Below are 22,518 nucleotides of genomic sequence, written 5' to 3' on the forward strand. Positions count from 1 at the left end.
CTATGGTACACCTAATATCTGACTTGGCTCGTATCTTTGACTGGGGTAAAAATAATCTTGTTGTTTTTAATGCATCAAAGACTCAGTTCTTACACCTATCAACCCGACGAAATCTTCCATAGGAGTACCTGCTAATATATAATAATATCCAGCTCAGTCTTGCATCATCCTTGAACATGCTTGGGGCTTCATTCACCAGGGACTTATCTTGCAAAGATCATATTACGTCTCTTGTAAAATCTGCTTCCAAGAGATTAGGTGTGCTAAGCCGACTCCATACCTTCTTTACCCCTGCACAGTTGTTGACTTTATACACAGGTTTTATTTGCCCCTGTGTAGAGTACAACTCTCATGTGGGGGAAGGCTCCCCACATACAGCTCTTCTCAATAGGGTGGAATCAAAGGCTTTTTGTCTCATTAACTCTCCTCCTCTTACTGGCTCCCTTCAATCTCTGTCTCTTCACTGCACTGTTGCCTCTTTATCTCTTTTCTATCACTACTTCAATGGTCACTGCTCCTCTGAAGTGTCGGCTTGCATACCTCCACCTCTACGACAGGCACGTAGCACCCGTCTAGCAACAAACTCTCATCCCTTTCCTGTCCAACTCTCTAATGCAAGAGTTAACCGTTACTCCCAGTCCTTCATTTATGGAACAGGTCAACTCTGGAACTGTCTCCCTCTGTCTGTATTTCCTGCTTCCTATGATCTCCAACCTTTCAAACGCAGTGTGTCCAGGCATCTCGAAATGACTGGAACTTGAATTCGGCTCTCTCTTGTATTTTTTTTTTCCCTTGGACAGAGCAGTTTGCAGACTCCTGGCCTTTGGTTCCTTCCTCTTGCGCATAAAAACACACACACACACACACACACACACACACACACACAATGTAAGTCCGCCCCTGGCACCCCGCCAACGCCCACTACCAACCCCACACCCCATCCAACACCACAGCCCCCGAAACCAAGTTCCTCAGAAACAGACATTCCTTCCCGCCCGACTACACCACTACCTTCCCCCCTCGCAGCAGTACTTTTGCGTCCACTCCAGCCAATGACAAGCCAGCCCCCAGGTCAAAGGTCATCATCCGTCTCCCTGCCACAACCGCATCCGCTACCATTGCTGCCATCTTCTCTCTCCAATTGCAGCCGATCCAAGTCACCATATTCATCCCCTATGCCTTCTGGGTCTCGCAGGACAGGCAATGAAAGAGGATCCAGAAACCACAACTTCTGGGTCTCGCACGACAGGCAACGAAAGAGGATCCAGAAACCATAACACCTGCCCCAGCTGCTAGCCAGTTATCCTCACCCCAGCTCCTTGATCCTCGTCAAAGACCCCTCCAAAGAACCCGACGAATGATTCCGATCCTGGTACCACTTCCTCCACAATCTCAAGCCGACCACCATCTCCGGTCAGGAACAAGTATTCGACCTCCTGCCATGAGGACGTGGCTAATCTTGATTTTGTTACTATATTAGGTAACGTGGAATCTGACGGACCCCAAGGAAAAAAAAAAAAAAACTTCCGTTTGAGATATTTCAAAATTCTTCAATGCACAAATAATTCAACCCCTTATCTTTAAACAGGGCCAGAAAAAATAAAGTTTAATTGAAAAAAATATATATTTTTAAAGTTTATAAAAAAATGATTAAATTTTAGGTATACAAATTTTAAAATTAAATCTTTCAAAATTGAAAAGTAATATCATGATTCCTTGAGTGGTCTGCAGTAGACCGATGTTGGGACCTTCTGTATACAAAAGGAGAAAGACAGCAAATTGAAATTGAAAAAATCACAAGAGGGCTCAACTGAGGTTACACTATAGGTAATCTGGAGACTACCATACTCCAATGGCTCTATAGAGCAAAATCAGAGCCAGGTACAGGTATGACCCCATCATCCCCATGAAGAGCATTACTAGGCAGGAAGGTAATGAGACGGACAGATCTGTAGACCTTATGCTCATATTTTTAAAAATTAAATTTCGGGGACTGGGGTTTCTGAGACCCCACATTACCTATCTAGGGTTAAGGGACGACGGGGGACATAAAATACCCGGAACTCCAGCTCAGACAGAAAAGTATACCACAGTCCTGGCTTCAACTGTGACCAAAAACCACAACCAGGTAGCAGAAATACGAGTGTCTGCACAAGAAGGACACAAAAATCTGGCACGCACAGCGTCTGGAAGTCACTCTAACAGCCTGAGCCACCAGTACCAACGACAGCTGGGGCTCGTCAGCTTAGTTCCTGCTAGAGACGGCACAACTGAGGTTGCTAGAGGTGGCATGGCAACACAGGAGTTCCAGTGTTCCAGAGTGCTTCCTAGATGCGGCACAACCGAGTTTGCTAGAGGCAGCTTGGCAATGTAGAAGAAGTTCCAGTGTTCCAGTGTGCTTGCTAGACGTGGCACAACCGAGCTTGCTAGAGGTGGCTTGGCAACGCAGAAGTTCTAGTTTTCTTGCTAGACGTGGCACAACCGAGCTTGCTAGAGGCAGCTTGGCAATGCAGGAGTTCCTGACCACACACTCCCTGGAGTCCAGCAGGTTTCCCTGTTATGCAGGGTGTTTTTAGTTCGACCTCTCGTCCTAAAAAAGCCTGCGACTGAGCAGGGTCCTCTTTCCGGAACGGAAGTAAAGCACCCAGAAAGGAACAGGGCATAAAAACTCGACAGTACACCTTAACACATCTGTTGTCTTAGCTCAACACACCTTACAATATAAGAACAAAGAGACACTGGATATGGAATAGACAGAATAACAGAGTTGGCTTCCCAATACAAACGTACACAAATACATCAAGGGCAGAGCATGGTGATATTCAGATATACACAGATTGTTAGTCACTAGAGCACAACACCAGTATTATAGTTTGGGCATAATTGTCATTTAATATTCTGGACCGGATGTACTATAGGCAGATGGAATAAAGGGTCAGGTTGGTTAATATTACTATACACTTGTTATGGCGCGAGTCGCGGCACCTGGGATTGTCACTTAGCCGCGGTGACACTATTTCACTGGCTTCTGTCTCTTCTCGGTGCGCCACTGGTATAGACACAATGTTTCCTTATATCCGATTGTCTTGATGCCTGTACTTACTAATCCTTACTTTCTGCCTGGGCATTCATGTATCCGTGTGTCACTTTATATTATTATTGCCCTCACTGTTCCACTGTCACTTTCACTCCTGTCTCTGTGGTTAAGACTTAGGCGCGACATAAGAGAGGCGTTGAAGTCGCCACTATGCCCTTGGTTCCTGGGCTAACAGAGGTGGCGCCTGGGCGTGGGAGGGGGCCCTACTGGGGAGCCCTCCTGAAGGAGGCAATGAACCACCCACAGGGCGTCGTCATCCAAGGCTGCTTCGTTGGGGGGGTGCAGGGAGGCTTTCCCGTCTGGGGGCCTATACCTGATAGGTGGCCCACATGCTGGGGCCTCGTCGGTGGGGTGCAGGGAGGCCCTTCGGTCTGGGGGCCTCGACCTGATAGGTGGCCCTCAGGGCTGGGGCCAAACAACTCCAGGAGATGGGCCTGCCGCCTCTTACTCCAGGCGGAGGGCCGTGGGGGAGTGGGGCCCAAGCGGCCCTGCTCTGGGGCCTGCTGGCCAGTCCTGGGAGTCCGGGTGCTGCGGCCGCCTACAGGGTGGGGTGCCGTCCTCTGCCGGGCGTCTGTCAGGGGCCGGGGCTGTCCAGGGGTAGGTTGCAGGACCGGGACAGGACCACGCCACCACTCTTGGAATGGCAGCACCTCCGGGGAACCACACCTGGAGGGAGAGAGAGAAGGGCATCCCACGCAGCCAAGAGGTGGAGGGCCAGCTGCGCAAGGAACTTTTTCCTCCCGGGAGAACCCCAGGAACCACGGATGAAGGGTGTACAGTGGCCGCTCCTTCCCCCACATGTACAGTGGCTGTTGTGGTGGTGCTGCTCCCGAAGGAGGAAGAGGCAGATGAGGGGCGTACAGTGGCCGCTCCCTCCCCGGCACGTACAGTGGCCATTACCATGGTGTTGATTGGGACTGAATTTGGAGCAGTCCCACCCCAAACCTGATGAAGGCTGCTCCACCAGCAAGGTCGTCTCTTCCTCCTGTGTGGTTGTTGTTGGGTCAGTTGGGTGGAAGAGGGACTTAAGGTAGGGAAGCCCCGGCGCCCTTCTCGCTCTGGGTCAGTCTCACCCTGACCCGGCCTGCTGTGGTGTCCTCCTGGGGTGGTGGTGGGGCTACGGCTCGGCAGTGGGGTGGGGAGTGGGGGGGTGGTCGGTCTGGCGGCGGCGGAGGTGTGTATTTTACCACCTTCCTCGGTCAAGAAGTCACGGCCCCGTGACTGGAGGTGGTATGTGCTGGTGGTGGACGTCTGGTGGGCTGGACTGATGTGCTGGAGGAGGGTGGTCCAGTGGTAGGTTGTGGTGTTTGGTTCCTGGTGGGGGTTGAGGGTGAGCCGGAGCGACGAAGGTTGTGTGGTGTGGCGTAGGAGACGGAGGAGCTGGTGGGTTGCCCATAGTCTGATGGCAGGGTGGTTGTGGGGGCCCCATAGTACCCATTCGATTCTCATCTCTGGTGGTGGTGCTTGGTGCAGAGGTAGAGGCCGTATGCTGGCGAGGGATGAAGTCTTGGGCTTTTTATGAGGGAGGATTTGGTGGGAGGAGCGTTGTCCTTTGGGGAATTGGGAATTGGGAACTTTCCACCTTGCTTGATGGAGGGGGAGCATGATGGGGGTGGTGTTGGGGGTATGGGTGGTATGTGTTGGGGAATGTGGGGCAGTAGCGGGGGTAGAGGTTGGTGTAGGGGTGTATCTAGATGGTGGGCGGGAGAGGCGTCCTGATCTGGTGGTAGTGGTGGTGAGGGTGGGTGTTGGTGGTGAAGGTGGGTAGACACGTGGTGGTGTTGGAGTTCTACTGTTGTTGGGGGCGGTTGTGGGTGGCGGTGTGGGGTGTCGTGTGTAGTGAGAATGGTTGGTTGGTAAGGGGAGGGTAGGAGTGGATGCGTGGGTGGTGCGGGTGGCAGGTGGAGTGGGTGCATGTGGTGGGTCGGTGGGTGGTGTGGTGTGTGGGGTGATGCGTGGAGGGGTGTGGGAGGGGTGGGCTGGTGGTTGTTGTGGTGCAGCGGTGTTGCGTGTGGTTTTTGTCTGTTGATGGGGTTTGGAGTGGGCGGTGGGCACTGTGGGTGGTGATTGAGAGTGGTGTGGAGGAGACGGTGGGGTGGACGTAGGAGAGTCATGGATGGTTGGAGGTGGTGAGGGGTCAGGATCGAAGAGAGGCGGTGGTGGGTCGAGGGTGGGCGTAGGGGGTGGTGGTGTGACAGTGGGTGAGGTGGAGGGGGGGTTGAGAAGGAGTAGGCGTATGAATCGTGGGGGTAATTCTCGGAAGACGCTGAGATGGGTGGTGCACGGCGGGAGGTGTGCAGCGCGCGGTTGAGTGTGGAGTCATTGTTGGAGGGTTGGAAGGGACGCACGTGTCTTTTGCGATATGTGTGTGTTTTTCCCTGGTGATCGATAGTGACCTGGTAGGTTAGGGAGTCTGATGATGGTAAAGGGACCGTCAAATCGAGGATAAGTTTTGGTGGGGGTTGGCAGACGTGCCATGACGATGGAATCTCCTGGTTTGTAGGGGTTGGAGGGGATTGTGTCGGGTTGTAGGTCTTGTTGTGCTTGGAGGTGGTGGAGATGCCTTTTGAGGTGGTGTAGGGGCTCGATGGTGGAGGGTAGGGTGGGGGGTTGGAGGTGTTGACGGAGGGTAGGAGGAGTGGGACTTCCCCAAAAACTCGCTCGTGGGGGGTTATGTCGTCATCTCTGGGGCATGTGTTTAGGCCCCACTGCACAATTTTGATGTGGGCCAGCCAATTGTCATTGCCCATTTACACAATTCTGGTTCTCACCTGGTTAAGGAGGGATCTATGACTTCTTTTGCAGACACTATTTCCCTGTGGCCAGTATGGAGATGAGTGGGAAATATGGTAACCAAAGATTGTTGAGAGTTCCTCCCAGATCTTGCCCGTGAATTCTGGGGCATTATCTGAATGTAGGGCTTGGGGAATTTTGAAGTAGGGAAAGACGTGGCGGACTAAAGCGTCAGCAACTGTGACGGCGTTCTGGTCTGTGGAGGGGCAGGTGATGAAGAAGTTTGAGTAAACATCAACGAAGGTGATGATGTATTTGTATCCCACTTTAAGTGTGAGAGGGCTGACGACATTAACCGAGAGTAGCTGCCATGGTTTTTGTGCAGACAGCTTCCCTGACAGGCCAGGTGTGCGTGAGATGTCCTTGCCTAACCCTTTAACCGTGGGTGTCATTCCAGAATGACATTGCAAAAACTGGACCAAACCGCGTGTGTCATTCTCGAATGTTTGTGAATATTTTGAATACCCTGCATTTTTTCCGTGCGCCAATTGTTTCAAGAGAGAGTAGCTATTAAGTTCTTTCACTCCAGCTGACCCCCACCTCCCTCCTCCCCCCCCTGGGGCCCCACCTCCCACCCCCTGGGCCTCCCACCCCACCCCGGACCAAACAAGCATCAGTATCTGTCCAGCTGTGTGAGTGAGAACACTGCTGATGTGGCAGTGAAGTGCAGGCAATTACAGTGCCTTTTACCTGCCTCAGTGAACACAGAGTGGGTGTTTATCATATGTGCAGTGTTCATATATGTTTATAGTATTATTATCAGAATGAGGTTGGCATTTGGTAATGGTGTGTGAGCGAAAAATAGTGATTACAACACCGCTGATATGGCAGTGAAGTGCGGGCAATTACAGTGCCTTTTACCTGCCTCAGCGAACACAGAGTGGGTGTTTATCATATGTGCAGTGTTCATATATGTTTATAGTATTATTATCAGAATGAGGTTGGCATTTGGTAATGGTGTGTGAGCGAAAAATAGTGATTACAACACCGCTGATGTGGCAGTGAAGTGCGGGTAATTACAGTGCCTTTTACCTGCCTCAGTGAACACAGAGTGGGTGTTTATCGTATGTGCAGTGTTCATATATGTTTATAGTATTATTATCAGAATGAGGTTGGCATTTGGTAATGGTGTATGAGCAAAGGTAATGGTGTGTGAGCAAAAAATAGTGATTTTAGATCGCTCACTTCTAATGGCACTGCCCATCCAGTGATAGTCAACGAAATCATGAAACCTACATCATTGCAAAGCAGAAGGTTAGTACTTTCTAATGGTACCTATTTTTCGCTCTAGATTTATTCTGAGCAGAGTTATAAAGGTTTAAAGTTTGTTTACATTTTGGTCGAAACCCCCGCGGGAGAGGCCAGTCGGGGCAAAACAATGCCCGCGGTTAAAGGCAAAGGCTCGGCATGCTTGAATGATGTTTTTGGCGATGGTGGAGGGGTTTAGTGTCCAATATATGTCATTGAAGACTTGTAGAAGCTTCTTTGTGCCGAGGTGGATGCCGTTGTCAGCGTGAAGGTGTAACATGGCATCATGTGCGGTGCCAGGGTCGAGGACGATATGGCCATCTGGGTTGAATAGATGATCGCCGTGTTGGTGTACTTTGGCGAAGGTGCATGGCGGAATACAGGTGGGGCATTGTTTATCCCGCCACATTTGAATTAGGTCAGGTTTTGGGCGAATAGCGTTGATGGGAAGGCGGGAAAGGGCATCAGCATTGGTGTGTAAATTTCCAGGCCGGTAGGATATTTTGAAATTGAATTCCTCCAAAGTTTCTCGCCATCGAATGAGTTGGGCGTTGGTGGTGTTGGATTGACGTAGCCACTGGAGTGATTGGTGATCTGTGATGATGACCACGTGGGTGCCGGAGATGTACGAACGGAAACAGTCCAATGCCCAGATTATTCCGAGGCACTTGCGCTTGGTGGTAGCGTAATTTCGTTCAGCTTGATTGAGGGTGCGTCTGGCACAGGCGATGATGTGTTCGCATCCATCCTGCACCTGAGCAAGTACAGCCCCTATGGCAATAAGGGAGATGCTGATGTAAAGATGGAAGGGGAGGTTGTAGTCTGGGAAGGCTACAATGGGGGCTGAGATGAGCTTTGATTTGAAGGTGTCTAATGCTGCTTTTCTTGCATCTGTCCACACGAAAAGTTCGCCCTTCTTGGTTAGGTCCTGTAGTGGTTTGGTGATATCAGCAAAGCATTTGACAAAACGCCGGTAGTATGAGGTTAGGCCTAGGAAGGCTTGCGTTTCGTGGACATCCTTAGGTAGAGGGAGGTTGGCTATGGCACAGAGTTTGTCGGGATCGGGAGAGATGCCCTCGCCTCCGATCACGTGTCCTAGGAAGGAGACGGATCTCTCAGCTAGGACGCATTTGGAGGGTTTCAGTTTAAGTCCGGCCTGGCGTATGCGTATGAAGACTTGTTTGAGGTGGTGGAGGTGGTCGGCCCAGGTATGGCTGAATACTATGACATCATCGAGATGCACCAGGCAGATCTCCCAGGTCAGAGTGCTCAGGACGGATTCCATGAGACGGGAGAATGTAGCTGGTGCATTGCAGAGTCCGAAGGGGAGGACTTTGAACTCATAGTGTTTACCGTTTGAGGTTGAGAAATCCGTTTTTTGTTTGTCTTCTGGATGAACGGGGACTTGACAGTAACCCGATTGCAGGTCTAGGGTGGAAAACCATGATGAGCCATGTAGTGAGTCGAGGGAATCATCGATTCTTGGTAGGGGCGTGGCATCCTTGATGGTGACATAGTTGAGTTTGCGGTAATCCACACAGAACCGCATGGTGCCATGCTTTTTCCTAACCAGCACGATGAGGAAGAACCACAGGTTGGTGGAGTTAGAAATAACACTAGCATTGAGCATGTCCTGGACCTGCTGGTCTTCCTCTGCGCATTGTTTGGGGTTTTTGCGGCGTGAGGGTTGGTGGATAGGTGGGCCGGTTGTGTGGATTTCATTGTTGAGGTAGGTAGTGTGGCCGATGTCTGCTGGGCCAGATGAGAAAAGGTCTTGGAAGTCCAGGAGTAATTGTCGGAGGCTGTTAGTTTGACAGGTGGATAGGTGGGAAGGTAGAGTAGGTAGAGTGGGATGGTTGGAGGGAGGTGTTTCACAGGGCTCGGCCTCCTCCATGTCGCCTATGATCAACCCTCATGGTAGGGTAAGTGGTGTGGTGGCAAGGTTCGCGATGCGGACCGCACGGACATGGGGAGGGAGGAAGGTTGGGGACACTAAACATGACGACAGGGGTCCGGTTGGTAGGGCTGGGGAGAAGAGGACGGAGGTACTGGAGGGTCTGTTTAGTTGTAACCAAGCCTCGTGGTGGGGTGGAATGGTGATAGTGGAAGCGATGGTGGCGGGAAAAGTTGGAGGGGAAGGTGGTATAGGTGAGGGGGAGTGTGAGGGGTGTGGGTGAGGAGATGAGGTGCTGGGTGATGGGAATGTTGGGTTGCATGTGCAGATTGGTTGGGGAAGATGACTGTTGGGTGGTGATGGTGTGTATGTGTTGCGTGAAGGGTTATTGTTTTTTTGTTTTGGGGGATGTTGGGGGCTGGACAGAAGTGGAGGCGGCTCTGGTAACAATCGATGGTGGTGTGCAGCTTTTGTAGGAGGTCCAGCCCCAGGTACCCGTCGTATGCACGGCAGGTGGAGTCGAAGATGATGAAGGGATGTCTAGTGGAAGCTTGTTGGTGGGTTTCAGTCCGCAGGGCCCGTGTTTCTCCACGGATAGGCAGGGGGCCATCCCCCTCATCTACGAGGTTGGCTGAGGTGGGGAGAAGGGGGCCAAAGGCGGAACTGTGGCGGGAGTAAAAGTGTGAGTACAGGCATGACCTGGCAGCTCCCGTATCCACCAGTAACCTTGCCTTGACCCTCTTCAGGTGTATTTTGTCGTAGACTGGGGGTCTGTACTTATGTGAAACGGTCCCCACCACCGTGGAGAGGTGGGGGGGCGGACCTAAAAATCCATCTGCTGAGTGTTGTCTTCTTCGTCGGGCTCCTTGTCGCCTGGCTCCAGGTATATTATGGGTGGAGCGTCATCTTGTGGGGCATCGTCTTCCAGGGAGGATACCTTTCAGCGCCCTTGTATGAGGGACCTGTGTCGATTAGCCTTGAGCTGCTCTCTGATGTCGTGCAGGGGGCAGGTGTGACTACAGGCTGTAAATTCCCAGGGGTTGATGGAAATGAGATTCAAGTTTTCCCTGGGGTTAGGGCATTTTTTTGGGGGGTGGGCCCTGTGAACATTGGTCGATGGCTCCATAGTAGGTTGGGTGGGTGGCGTCCTCACCTTGGGTGTTGGGGCCTTGGTTGTAGGGAATTTGCTCACAGCGTGGATAGGCTGGGGCGTGGGGCGGGCGGTGAGGAGGCGTCAGACGAGTTGTAAGTCACGATCCATGTCGCCTGAGGGATCATAGATAGTGAAATGCTCCCTGACTGTGCTTGGGAGAATTCTCGGCAGGGTGTTGAAGGTATGTTGATCCCGAGTGGATGTGGTTGCTTCAGGATAGGGGGCGGTGACGAGGCGGCGTGCCTGGACGAAAGTGTCGTCTAGGCTGCCGTCGTAGGCTAGGGCGTCGAGTTGTGAGAGGGCGACAAGTCTGCCCAGTGAAGGCGTGACAGCCTGTTTCATGGTGTGTGAGAATTGGTCCCATGTTAACTCAGGGACGATTTTTGTGGTGACAGTAGCGATTATTTTGCCCAGGTTGGGTAGTGTGACTGCTATTTTCTCTCTGTCGGTGTCAAACCCAATATCTAAGATAGGTTTCACCATATCCAAGTAGACATCATTGTCATATTGCTCATGGTTGAACCTTAGCAACTGGATGTGAGGTTTGGCTGCCATTGTGCAAGTTTCCTTTCTTGTGTTCCTCCATGCTTTAATCGGATCCAGAACCACCACTTGCCACCAGTGTTATGCGGGGTGTTTTAAGTTCGACCTCTCGTCCTAAAAACACCCACGACTGAGTGGGGTCCTCTTTCCGGAACGGAAGTAAAGCACCCACAAAGGAACAGGGCATAAAAACTCGGCAGTACACCTTAACACATCTATTGCCTTAGCTCAACACACCTTACAAAATAAGAACAAAGAGACACTGGATATGGAATAGACAGAATAACAGAGTTGGCTTCTCAATGCAAACGCACACAAATACATCAAGGGCAGAGCATGGTGATATTCAGATATACACAGATTGTTAGTCACTAGAGCACAACACCATTATTATTATAGTTTGGACATAATTGTCATTTAATATTCTGGACCGGATGTACTATAGGCGGATGGAATAAAGGGTCAGGTTGGTTAATATTACTATACACTTGTTATGGCGTGAGTCGTGGCACCCGCGATTGTCACTTAGCCGCGGCGACACTATTTCACTGGTTTCTGTCTCTTCTCAGCGCGCCACTGGTACAGACACAATGTTTCCTTATATCTGATCGTCTTGATGCCCGTACTTACTAATCCTTACTTTCTGCCTGCGCATTCATGTATCTGTGTGTCACTTTATATTATTATTGCCCTCACTGTTCCACTATCACTTTCACTCCTGTCTCTGTGGTTAAGACTTAGGCAAGATGTAAGAGAGGCATTGAAGTCGCCACTATACCCTTGGTTCCTGGGCTAACAGAGGTGGCGCCCGGGCATTGGAGGGGGTCCTTCTGGGGAGCCCTCCTGTAGGAGGCAATGAACCACCCGCAGGGGCGTCATCACCCAGGGCTGCTTTGTCAGGGGGGTGCAGGGAGGCTCTCCTGTCTGAAGGCCTTGACCTGATAGGTGGCCCTCGTGCTGGAGCCTCGTCTGTGGGGTGCAGGGAGGCCCTCCGGTCTGGGGGTCTCGACCTGATCGGTGGCCCTCGGAGCTGGGGCCAAACAACTCCAGGAGACGGGACTGCCGCCTCTTACTCCGGGCGAAGGGCCGTGGGGGAGTGGGGCCCAAGCGGCCCTGCTCTGGGGCATGCTGGCCAGTCCTGGGGGTCCGGGTGCTGCAGCCGCCTACAGGGCGGGGCACCATCAGGAGTAGACTGTGGTACCTCCTCTGCTGGGCGTCCGTGAGGGGCCGGAGCTGTCCAGGGATAGGTTGCAGGACCGGGACAGGACCATGCCACCACTCTTGGAATGGCAGCACCTCCGGGAACCACACCTGGAGGGAGAAAGAGAAGGACGTCCCACGCAGCCGAGAGGTGGAGGGCCAGCCGCGCAAGGAACCTTCTCCTCCAGGAGAACCCCAGGAACCACAGATGAAGGGCGTACAGTGGCCGCTTCTTCCTCCACACGTACAGTACAGTGGCCGTTCTGGTGGTGCTGCTCCTGAAGGAGGAATAGGCAGATGAGGGGTGTACAATGGCCGCTCCCTCCCCGGTATGTACAGTGGCCGTTACCACGGCTCTGCCTGCCCAACGGGAAGTAACTGAAGGGCGTACAGTGGCTGCTCCTTCCCCGGCACGTACAGAGGCCGTTAGGCTACGGCCACACCGAGCGCGATGAGCGGGGAGGTAGCGTCAAACGATGAGCGGCGAGGTAAGCATCAATGCGATGCATGTCCAGATACGAAGAGGTTAGCGGCAACCTCGCGGGCGACAGATAGTCAGAAGCTGTTCATCGGTGCAGACATCCCATTGTCCAAGATGTCAAGAAAATTGTTCCTTACTGAAAATGTACATCTGAAACTAGATCATCTGCCTGTGAAGAGACCTTGGGTTCACGAATATAATGAGGAGAGAGATGAACGTAGTGAATTTTTTCATGTGTACCAACAGTCTTGGTTGTTTGATGATAAATTTCATGAGTTCTTACGTATGAGCCAAGGGACTTTTTGATTTTTTGTTCACCAAAGCTGAAGTGAGGCCGGCCAAAGCCACAATGAACTACAGACAGCCCATCGCTCCTGAGCATTTTAGTTTATCAGTTACAAAAGTAATAGGGTATTTGTACACATAAAGGTAGGTGTGGGCTCTCACTATCCACTCACTCGATGTAGTGCTGCTTTCGGGTGCCTGCCCTTTCCTTTCTTCCTTCTTTCCTTCCTTCCTCTTCTATCTATCTCTCCTTCATTCTTTCCCCTTCCTTCTGTGTATGGGTGACTCTACACTGAGTAACAATCCTAATGGTCTCTTGTACACCAGGAAACCATTTACTACGCTGGGTGGTAACCATATAACCAAATTATGGCACCTTGGTGGTTTAGTGGGTACTTGGGGAGCTCCAATCGGATTGAGCCGGTGCAAGTTTATATCCAAGGGATGACTGGGGTTTATTGCTTACGAAATGCTACTCAGATGAGTGAGGCTGGTCACTCTCATCTTAGATGTCATTACCAACTTGCCTAGCCCCGGGCTCCTACGCTCCTCATGGGGCAACTCTGGATTTGATGATGAATGAATGAAGTTTCAATGTCTAACTGATATTAATGTCTTTATTTGACGATACCTTAAAGATTATTTATCATGTGATTAATTATTCTTGATTTTTCATGTATACTTTTTCACGATACCAGTTTCTACTGATTGCCTATAATGAAATATCCACTGGACATTTCACTATCTGCTAATTATATTTCATAGATTTCTGTACTGATAAATAAAATTTTCGATGTTCATTACATATTTACGTACACGCATACTTTCAGTGTATACATTTGTGTTTATTAGTTTTAAGCCTACGTTGTAACAAAGTGAACTGAGCACTAAATACTAGTATGAATTCCAGACATTACTGATTTTTGATAGGTTTTATAACAACAATGGAACAAACATTACTTAAGCAATCTTATGACAAAATAATGGCTCTATTATACGTATGCAGCTGTTCACAGATATCCTCCCAGTGTTTCTTCAACACTCCAGTATTTTTGTGGAGTGGATCAGTTGGATCCCACACAGCTCTCCTGTGGTATACGGCTCCAATAAGTTGTTCATTGGACATAATTACCAAACCTAACCGCCGCAACATGCAGTACCAGCACGAATGAATGATGATGCAAATGCGTGGGTAGTGGGGATGTCGCTAGGCGGTGCGCGACATTTTGGAACATGCTGCGTCGCGTAGCGACGAGCGGGGAGGGTGAGCGGGGCGACAAACCTCCCGCTCATTCAGTGTGGCCACCCACATAGAATTTAGTGTGTTTTATCGTGTCGCCTCATCCCTCCCCGCTCAAGTCGCCCCACTCGTCGCGTTCGGTGTGGCCGCAGACTTACCGTAGTGTTACTCCTGTAGGAGGAGGAGAAAGTGGTTGAGGGGCATACAGTGGCCGCTCCCTCCCCGACACGTACAGTGGCCGTTATCGCGGCTCCATTTCTCTTTCTTTTGCCTGTTGAAGCATGCTTAATAGCTAACTCTCCGAGGCTGTCTCCAGATGTTGCTGTAGCTGAAGGGCATACAGTGGCCGCTCCTTCCCCCACACGTACAGTGGCCGTTGTGGCGGCGCTACAGGGAGAAACAACTGAGGGGCGTCCTCCCTGGCACGTACAGTGGCCGTTACCGCGGTGTTGTTTGGGACTGAATCTGGAGCAGTCCCACCCCGAACCTGGTGAAGGCTGCTCCTCCCACAGGGTCGTCTCTTCCTCTTGCATGGTTGTTGTTGGGTCGGCTGGGCGGAAGAGGGACTTAAGGTAGGGAAGCCCCGGCGCCCTTCTCGCTCTGGGTCAGTCTCACCCTGACCCGGCCTGCCGTGGTGTCCTCCTGGGGTTGTGGTGGGGCTGCGGCTCGGCAGTGGAGTGGGGGGTGGCGGGGTGGTCGGTCCGGCGGCGGCGGAGGTGTGTATTTGATTCCCCAACGTGATGCTGAGGCTGGACTCAGTCCCCACACACATCCCCTCACACACGTAAAGAGCGAACTCCACCCCCTGGATAAGGAATCCTGGGCTTGTCATATAAACTTGTTGTCCCGACTAACGTCGGGTCCCTTCTAACTTCACCGCTAGACCCACTCTGGGTACAGACCACACTACATTATGTATAGGCTGAGAAAGAGAGAGAGAGAGAGAGAGAGAGAGAGAGAGAGAGAGAGACAAACATCGGGCCTCCACTTTGTCGGAGCTAGAGTTGTTTTCTATCTCCATTTTGATCCTACCTCAAATCATTCACTCCATTCCAACACCCCCTTCAGACGTAGAAACAAAACCCGGCCCCAGATCTCCCCTCCCAGTTTCCCTTCGCCCCAGCTGACCATTTGATGTATATAAATCTCACGATATTGGATGTCAGGTGGTATATAGAGACTTGTGCAACAATAAAATCTTTTGTCCTGCCATCTGGACTTTCTGTGTCTACCATGTGTTGAAGCCTGCTTTGTTGTTCCTCCCTGTTTAGAAGAACACCACTAGACCAGTAGTCACACTGGTGCTTTTTCTCTTGCATTGGCTTGAGTAGTAGGCTACATTGTGTTATGCTGAGTGTTTTCAGATCGATTTCTCGTCCTAAAAACACTATAGCGACTGAGCGGGGTCCTCTTTCCGGACCGGAAGTAAAGCACCCACAAAGGAACAGGACATAAAAAAAACAGGCAGTATACCTTAACACATCTATTGACTTAATTCTACACCGTTACAATATAACACAGAGTGATATTTGATATACAGGAGACAGGGACACAGAGTTAGCCTTTGACACCACAATGCACAGTTACATTTAACACACGGTTATATGCATGTACACTTATATTATGAGTCATATGTAGCGATACCCGTATTTCATCTTTAGGGAGGATATATATTTAATTGGATGCAAGGGGAATGAACTAGATTAAAAGTCCGTTGGGGGAATGCTACTATAAATGGGACAGGGTGCGGATCGCGACACTTGATGTAGTCACTTAGTCGCGGCGGCACTTATACACAGACTTTAGATTCGCCCGCGCACCCTAGTCTCCGTTCACAGTTATTGAAAGTTCTTTCATTTGGGACTCACACAATCACTATAAGTTTTCTTACTTAGGGTTTAAATTATTTTCTGTTCTGCCGGGTATCGGGTTCTTATAGACTAATAGTAACTGTCACTTGCTTTACACTGGTCTTCACTCGGTCACTGTTCACTGTTATTTCCCCTGGTTTGTTCTCGGTACAAGGGGCGTCACTATTTACCCGTGTATCCTGGGTAGAGATCACTCTGAAGTACGGGCGTGAGGAGAAGGCCCTAGGGGGAGCCTTCCTGCAAGGGGCAATACACTGCCCGCAGGGGAGTCACTGCCCGGGTCCTGGTCGTCGGTGAGGTACAAGGAGGCCCTCCTGTCTGGGGGCCTCGACCTGAGGGGAGGCCCTCGTACTGGAGCCTCGTTGGTGGGGTGCAGGGAGGCCCTCCGGTTTGGGGGCCTCGACCTGAGAGGTGGCTCTCGGGACTGGGGCCAAACAGCTGGAGGAGGCGGGCCTGTCGCCTCTGGCTCCGTGGGGTGAGGGAGCCTGGGTTGCCCTCGTCTGGAGGCTGCTGGTCGGGCCTGGAAGTCCTGGGACTGCGGTCGCCTGTAGGGAAAGGCGCCGACAGGGTTGGGCTGCGGCACCATCTCTGTCTGGTGTCCGACAGGAACAGAGATTTCCCAGGGGTAGGAGGTAGGGCCGGTATCGGGCCTTGCCACCACTCTGGCGAAACCTCTGGGGCAATACTCCCAGATGGTGACAAAGGGCTCCCACAGGGGGAAAAGGCAGGAGAAAGATACACGGAGTCCATGTCCTCTCCGGTACGTACTGAAGCCGTAGCCTCGGGTCGCTTTACCCTGGTACGTACTGCAGCTGTGGCCGTAAGCCTACCCGTCGTACAAGGAGCAACTGAAGGGCATACATGGCCGCTCCTTCCCCGCCACATACAGTGGCCGTCGGCGCGGTGTTGCTCCCGTAGTAGGGAAAAGCAGGAGAGGGGTGCACAGAGGCCGCGCCCTCTCCGGTACGTACTGAGGCCGTAGCCAAGGGCCTGTCTACCCAGGTACGAACTTTGGCCGTAGCCGGGAGCTGATCTTCCTTTAGAGAAGCAACCGAAGGGCGTACAGTGGCCGCTCCTTCCCCCGCCACATACAGCGGCCGTCGGTGCGGTGTTGCTCCCGTAGGAAAGAACAGCAGGAGAGGGATGCACAGAGGCAACGCCCTCCCCGGTGCACGTGCACTAAGGCCGTAGCCGAGGGTCCCCTTACCCTGGATGCACACTTCTGGCCGTAGCCTTGGGCCTCCTGCCCTTGGGCCTCCTGCCCTTGAGGTGGTAAGAATGGCCGTCGACACGGTGTTACCTGGGACTGAATCTTGTTCAGTCCCACCCCGATTCTGGTGATGGCTGTTGTTGTTGTTGATTCTCTCCTCAATTCGAGGAGACCGGGCCTTGCTATAGCCCGGTTGCTGGTGGTTGTCTTGAGTAAAAGTAAGGGGGAAGACAGGGCCTGGGGAATGCCCAGCACACACGCCCTGTCTCCTGGCTGAGTTGCGGTGTGTGTGGTGATGGCTGTCCCGCCCGCAAGGTCGTTGCCTTTTTCCGGTCACCTGGTGTTGGGGTAGTTGCGGGGAAAAAAGGCTCAGGACAGTAGTGTCCCGGTGACCCTCTTGACCTGGGTAACTAGCCCCACCGTTGTGTCCTCCTCGGGTGGTGGTGTGGTAGCGGCTCGGTGGTTGGGTGGGGGGTGGTCTGACGGCGGGTATTTTACATTGTTAGCGGTTTGGCTGGGTATAAGGCTTTCTTATACACTGGCTCACTTGGCTAGGTAGTGCAAAACGTTAGCTATGAGGCTGTGAAGTAAACATACATGCAAAAAAAAAATAGTTTTAGTGAGTAAAGTAATGAATGTTGACGATAAACATAAGGTAGACTGAATGATAACAAGTATTTGATGTGTTTTGAAATATTTTTTGACGTAAAAAGTAATCAACAAAAGACGGTGGTGTGTCTTTCTTCTTCTCACACATACATACATTCGGGGGTATAGCCACACGTCCTTTAATAAGTTATACTGTATATTAAAATTATAGAGGTATTCATGAGATGTATTACATGCAGGAGTGAGAAGTATCAGAGTAGTATAGGATAGGAATACTGCACAGTATTATAGCCACAGCATCTGCATAGTACCACCTTATCACCGGGTCGGTCGGTGAGTGATAATTCATGTGTATTTATCAGTATTGACTTGTGATATTTCAGGGTCAAGGAATGGGGGATCTTTTCGGCAGACATATGAATTTCCGAGTGAAAATTATTTATATGGCAATATAATTTATAAATGTTTATGATTGTTTTTGTTTTGACTCCGAAGTCGTGGCTTGACCAACCAGCGCTGAGTCACAACATTTAAACATCAGCTGATGGGTCGAGTTTGATGTGTTGGAGTTGACACATCTTTGTTAGCTTCGTGTTGGGTTTGGAGGGTGCTAACTTGAATGATAAGGGTTTGAAATCATTAGGTAAGTCGTGGAGATGTTTGTTTTTATACCATAAACTTTACCGATTGGATAATATTTATCAGAAGCCACAACTAAAATTCAAGTTTCTTAGTTTGAAGTGTTTTCTGTGTTTATTTCATAATTTGCTAACGCTTTCTTCTATGACACTTCCGTCGCAATTGATCCCTGGTGTTGATAATAATCCTCAGGGGTGAGTATTGACCCTACGGGGGGTAAGGAGTTAATCTGTGACGAAAGTGTCATGGTAGGAAAGCATCAGCAAGTGGTGATATATAAATAGAAAACACTTCAAAATGACATGAATTCAGGTTGTGGCATCCGCTAAATATTGACCAAAATTTGTTGATGTGGTTTAGTAACTGGTCAAGTGATGGCTGTCATTTCTCTATGAGTTTAGGGCAGGATTGTTACCACAGTCATCACATCTGAGGTTTGAACTGAGCTAAGATCAGAATTAAAAACTAATTTACTGTTGCCTTGATATGCACCTTAGTTTTTAAAAATTGTAGCTGTGCTACAATTTGAAGACATGCTGAGAAAACAGTAAACATTAGGATGAGGTAACTATGTCAGTTTGATATAAAAACTATTTTTAAGCATGGTCTGTTTATCTATCTATTGCTCGATGCCTTAACCCCATAAGGGGTGGCATGGCAATATCAGATTTCAAGAGAGGGAAATACCCTTTTAAGCTGTAGAGAGTTAAAAGCTGCCATGGATAACTCTGGCTTAATTATCCAATGTAGGACATTAGTGTGGCTTGTAGCCTAAGTTAACCTACCGTATACTCTTTTTATTCTAACTTGGCCTAAAATTGCCATCCCTCCATTGATAATGCAGAGCTGTATGGTAACAACTGGTTAACACAAGAATATGATGCTAGTCATGGAGAAGTGCAGTGGAAAGTGTTTAGACTACAGAGGTATACCAGTAGTATTGACTCATTCTGCCACTGAGCAACGTGCAGTATGCTCCTAAAGGACAGAAATCGGCGCAAAGTTAACATGAAAAGATTGAGTAGACAATATTGTTCAGTGGAGATGCATGAAACTCAGGGTCTGGGAAAGACACTATGGGGCCCTGGTGCTAAGAAATGAGACGGGTCCCTGACCCTTGGACTGTACTGACAACCTACCCCCACAGTAATGATAATCATAATACAGTAATAATTTTGACATTATGTTCTATTCCTTGTGTTTCGAAAGGTGATCAAGCCGTTAGATCTAGAGTACCAGTACATATTAATGAAGAGTATTTACTACACATTGGTAAGGCTTTGTCTTGCTCTCTCTCTCCCAAATGATTGGGTTCAGGTGTTTTGTTAGCCTTGGTACCCTCTTCTTGTAGGCTTTGGTGAAAATCCTTACAAGCAGAAGGTTAATGGTGTTGGTGACTAGATGGGACATAAAATTCAACATTAGCCTTTTTTTTTTTTCTCCAGTTGGGAGGGAAACTGAAAGAATGAAGCCTCAGAAAATAAAAACAAATGTTTTCAGTCTGGGGGGATATTTTTTTCATAACTTACATCGGATAGGTTCATAAACAAGTGCTCTAGTAGGCTTTTGCCACTTTGTGCCTTCTCACTGTATGTTAAGAGAGCAGGCATTGTGTTTAAGGGCATGGAGTTTGAGGGAAAGTAAGGGGTAAATGCCTGAGTTAACTTCATCTAATTTACCTCGCCAAGGACATCAACATCTTTGGCAGGATGTTGATATACTGTGTGAAAACTAGTCTATCTATCTATCTATTGCCAGATGCCTCAATCCCGTTCGGGGTGACCACAAACAAATCGCCTCCACGTCGCCCTGTCCCCCGCCATTTCACTGCCCTGCTCCCAACTCACACTCCCCTCATATACCTCTCCACCCCATCCCTCCATCTCATCCTCGGCCTCCCCCTCCCTCTCCCCCCCTCCTCCTCACTCACATACATTCTTTTCGTCAGTCTTTCACCCTCCATCCTCTCCACATGGCCAAACCACCTCAGTGTATTCCTCCTAACGCTTCCTATCACTTCCACATCCACACCACAACGCTCCTTTATATCCTCATTTGTCAGCCTCTCTCTCCATGTGACTCCACAGGCTCCTCTTAAATAACTCATTTCTACAGCTCCTTCCAACAACGTCCAAGCTTCACAGTAATTAGTAAAAAAAAAAAAAAAAAAAGGAAATACCGGTACCACATGGTACTAAATTAATTCCTTTGCTGAGGTTTAGATAGGTCTTCTTTTACCATCTCAAGAAGCAAGGTGTTCTCATTAGAGAACTAGAGCTCTTTCTTATGTTTTCTGTCCTTGGCAATTCACATTATTCAGTGTCTGTATTTTTGAGGCACAGTGCTCACATGTCTCACATATTGCTATCAGTTGGTGCTGATGAAGAGTCTACATGTAGTATCGTAGTACTTTGCACCCTGGATAGAGGAGCTGCGGCATCCAACTGGGAGCCAGACCTTGTGTTTCCCCGCACCTCACTGTGAGAAGGACCCTGATCTGACCCAACTGATGTACTCTTTACCACATAGGAATGCTGGATCCTTCCATGGTGTATGTACAGTACTGTATTGGTAGGATGGTCCCACAACAGCAGTTGCTTTCTCGTGGTTGACTCTTCTGCCTGGCCAGACAGACTGGAATTCAGCAACAACAACTGATATCAGTTTGTATGCCTAATGACTGTGTTACTAAAACTGAATGTGTGACAGTGTGAATGGGCCCCTAGGATTTGATGATAATTTCTGTACCAGTAGCATGTAATGATGTTAGAATATGTCTAGCCTTTCTCTGTTGTTGGTTACCATACACTGTACTGTTGGATCGGATGCAGCTTATCATATTTAACAGTTGCAGGTGTTCCATAAATGAACAGAAAAAACTGGGGGCCTGTTCACACTTGCTCCTTCACTTTTCAGAATACAGTACGGTACACTTCTAAGATTTCCAGGATAACATATAATATTTCTGTATTTCAGGTACAATGGGTGAGGTGGTAGTGGAGCCAATCCTGAAGCGTCTGCGACAGCTGAATGCTGTGGTGTCAAGCTGCGGGGTGTCAGGGGGGTCGGGACAGGAGGCCAGTGTGGTGGGGCGGCAGTTGCTTGGGCAGGAGGGGCTCTTAGATGCTCTCCTCGTACTTTACCAGGAGTGTAACACAGACACACTCAAGAAGGAGCACATCATTGCATCTTTTGTTGATAAGTGTAAGGAAGATGGACTGTATTTAGGCTCTGCTAAGCTTAAGTTGTTTATAAGATTTCTTGCATACTGTAGTATATACAGGTGTCTTCAGTCTTAAAGCTACCATACCTTTTGCAATCAGACTAGTAGAATGAATGTATAATGTGGCAGAAAAAAGTCTCATTTAGAGTTAAATGGGTTAATTCCATCATGAGGAACGTTACATTTGGAGACAAGTTTTTGAACTACGGTACGCAGTTATATATGTAAAAGTATGCAATATACTGTAAAGAAATGGCTTTAGCAAGCTATATTACCAACTTTTCACACCACATCATATCACAGTCGGATTGTTTATATGTTTTAATATTGATGTTACTGTATATAGATTTCCAGAAGTTGTGTGAGGAATGTTACTGTGATATTACCCCCTCTTGTACTTTGCTTAAGCAATTTCAGTTAGTCTGTGATTTTACTGGTTCAGGGAAGGAGTGCTTCATATCAATAATATGTCAGTAGGTGGTGGCGACCATCATCCACTCACTTGATGTAGTGTTGCCTACTTCCTTAGCCTTTATCATTCTTTTTCTGTGCCTGTCGTCCTCTCTTCCTATTTCTCCCATCTCTCTTGTCACTTATTGCTTTTCTTTCCTTATAGGTGGCTTTACATTGAGTGACAAGCCAAATGGTTTCCTGTAAGCCAAGAAACCATTTACAACGCTGGGTGGTAACCATATAACCAAATCATACGTGCTCCCTACGTGTCAGCAAGTGGGTTGGTGGAGGGTTAGTGCCCCTCCCCGTAAAACAAATAACTCAAAGTCAAATGGCCACCCCTTACGGGATTATGGCATCTGGCAATAGATAGATAGATGGATAGATAAGGAGGATAACCATACCCAGCAAATTTGATTATTCGCAATAACTGTTGTGCTGTTAAGGAAAATGTGACCGTTACTCATGTTACCGGAAAAGTGAGAAACGTTACTTGTGTGATTTTAATTGAATTATAATTATACAATCAGGTATCACAATCATAAACAAAATGTGTACTGATGTGAAATTTACATACAG

General features: G+C 49.3%; 1 protein-coding gene across 1 annotated transcript in view; it reads left to right on the forward strand.

The window, feature by feature from the left end:
* The first annotated feature begins 21,244 nt into the window (after nucleotides 1–21,244).
* sti (citron rho-interacting kinase sticky) overlaps nucleotides 21,245–22,518 on the forward strand; it is a 421,549-nt gene continuing 420,275 nt past the window's right edge. The window contains exon 1 of the mRNA XM_080286239.1: nucleotides 21,245–21,467. Coding sequence (XP_080142365.1) covers nucleotides 21,245–21,467 — 223 coding nt within the window. The remainder of the gene's footprint in view (nucleotides 21,468–22,518) is intronic.

Source organism: Coenobita brevimanus, chromosome 110, assembly GCF_032717465.1.
Source record: "Coenobita brevimanus isolate Jiangsu-jjx chromosome 110, ASM3271746v2, whole genome shotgun sequence".
Taxonomy (NCBI): Eukaryota; Metazoa; Arthropoda; class Malacostraca; order Decapoda; family Coenobitidae; genus Coenobita; species Coenobita brevimanus.